Genomic DNA, 2,500 nt, shown 5'->3' on the forward strand with positions numbered 1-2,500 from the left:
TCATTACCGTTCTGTCTATCCAGATGAAGATACCTATCTATTATTATTATTTTTTTTTTATTCTTTTAAACCCAGTGCAATAAAGATGATAATAACAAAGGATAATAACCCCAATGCGTCTTCAAAATACTCACACATTCTCCCTCTCGCCGCAGGTCCTGAACAGCTGGCTTACCTCCTGCAGCCCTTCCGTAAGCCCAAGAGGATCCGGACGGCGTTCAGCCCGAGCCAGCTCCTCAAACTCGAGCAAGCCTTCGAGAAGAACCAGTACGTGGTGGGCGCCGAGAGGAAGCAACTCGCCCAGTCGCTAAATCTTTCCGAAACACAGGTCAATGGCTTCAGATTGTGTTTGTGTTTGTGTGTGTGATTGGGTGTGATTGTGTGTGTGTGTTTGTGTGTGTGTGTGTGTGTGATTGTGTGTGTCTGTGTGTGATTGTGTGTGTAATTGTGTGTGTGTGTGTGTGTGTGATTGTGTGATTGTGTGTGTGTGTGTGTGATTGTGTGTGTGTGATTGTGTGTGTGTCTGTGTGTGTGTGTGTGATTGTGTGTGATTGTGTGTGATTGTGTGTGTGTGTGTGTGTGATTGTGTGTGTATGTGTGTGTGTTTGTGCGTATGTATTTGTGCGTGGTTAGGGTATTGATAAAAATGTTAATCATGTTGTCAATAATAAGAATAATAATGACGTTGTTGATTGTTATGAAATAAAGATAATAATGATAACAATGAAAATGATAATAATCATAAAAGAAATACTGATAATGATGGTGAGGATAACACTAATAACAGAAATCATAAAGAGGATGATAATTTTAGTGATAAAAATAATGATAGTAATGATGATAACATCAGTAATATCAGTGATGATAATGCAGATGATGCGATGATGATGATGATGTGATGATGATGATAATGAGGAGGAGGATGTGATGATGATGGTGATGATAATGATAACAATAACAATGATGATAATAATGATATTAACAGTAATAACATTGGTAGTAATAATACAAATAAGAGTAATTATCGTATTATTGCTGTTATTAATGATAATGATTGCAATGATGATAATGATAGTAACAATAATATTAATAATGATAATGATAATGCTGATGATAATAAAGATAATAATGTTAAAAGAAATAGTGATAATGATGATAATTATTAGAATGCTAAGGGTGAGGATAATAATTATTATAATAGTAAAGATAATAATAGTAATGGTAGTAGTAATTATAACAGTGAGATCAATATTGGTAGACATAGTGATAATGAGGATAATTATAATAATAATGATAATAAAGATGATGATAATAATAATAATAATAATAATAATAATAATAATAATAATAATAATGATAATGACAATGATAATAATAATAATGATAATAATAATAATAATTATGATAATAATGATAATAATAACAATAATAATAATGATAATAATGATGATGCTAATGATAGTGACAACAACAAATACAACAACAATAGTAATGATAGAAATTATTGCGATAATAGTAATGATAAATCTGATAATGATAACAATCATACTACTGCTAGTAGCAGTTATGATAATGATAATAATAAAAATAATAATAATGATAACAATAATAATAATGATAACAATAATAATAATGATAATAGTAATGATAACAATAATGATAATAGCAATAATAATGATGATAATACTAATAGTGATAATAATAATGATTATTTTAATGATGATGATAATAATAATAATAATGATAATGATAATAATAATGATAATAATAATAATAATAATAATAATAATAATAATAATAATAATAATAATAATAATAATGAATTATGATAATAATAATAATGATAATAATGGTAATAATAATAATAACAATAATAAGAATAATCATAATAACAGTAATGATAATAGTAATAATAATGATAATAATGATAATAATAATAATAATAGTGATAATAATAATAACACTGATAATAATAATAATGATGATGATGATAATGATAATAATAATAATAATAATAATAATAATAATAATAATAATAATAATGATAATAATAATTACAATAATAATAATAATAATAATGATAATGACAATAATGACAATAATGATAATGATAATGATAATGATAGTATAGATAATAATATTAATAACAATTATGATAATTATAACAATGATGATTATGATAAAAATTATATAAAGAATAATAATTATAATGACAATAATATTAATAATGATAATGATGATAGTAATAATAACTCGACTGTAACACTAATAATGCAAAATGTAAAAATGATAATGCTGATTATAATGGTAATAATGACCTCAATAATGATAATGGTGATAGTGACAAAAGCCCCAAACCACACGGTGCCAGATACGAGATGCCAGTAACAGGTGAACCTTCAGTAACAGGAGTCTGTGTTCGTTGGCAGGTGAAGGTCTGGTTCCAGAACAGACGGACGAAGGAGAAGCGGATCCAGCAGGAGGACGAGGGCGAGGGCGG

General features: G+C 27.2%; 1 protein-coding gene across 1 annotated transcript in view; it reads left to right on the forward strand.

The window, feature by feature from the left end:
• The window catches only part of LOC122253307 (homeobox protein EMX1), a 46,472-nt gene that overhangs the window by 41,854 nt on the left and 2,118 nt on the right, over window positions 1–2,500 (forward strand). Inside the window, exons 2-3 of the mRNA XM_043016319.2 lie at window positions 156–328; window positions 2,430–2,500. The exon at window positions 2,430–2,500 is cut by the window's right edge and continues 2,118 nt beyond it. Coding sequence (XP_042872253.1) covers window positions 156–328; window positions 2,430–2,500 — 244 coding nt within the window. The remainder of the gene's footprint in view (window positions 1–155; window positions 329–2,429) is intronic.

Source organism: Penaeus japonicus, unplaced genomic scaffold (assembly GCF_977035675.1).
Source record: "Penaeus japonicus unplaced genomic scaffold, GWHDUDI00000001_assembly GWHDUDI00000016, whole genome shotgun sequence".
NCBI lineage: Eukaryota > Metazoa > Arthropoda > Malacostraca > Decapoda > Penaeidae > Penaeus > Penaeus japonicus.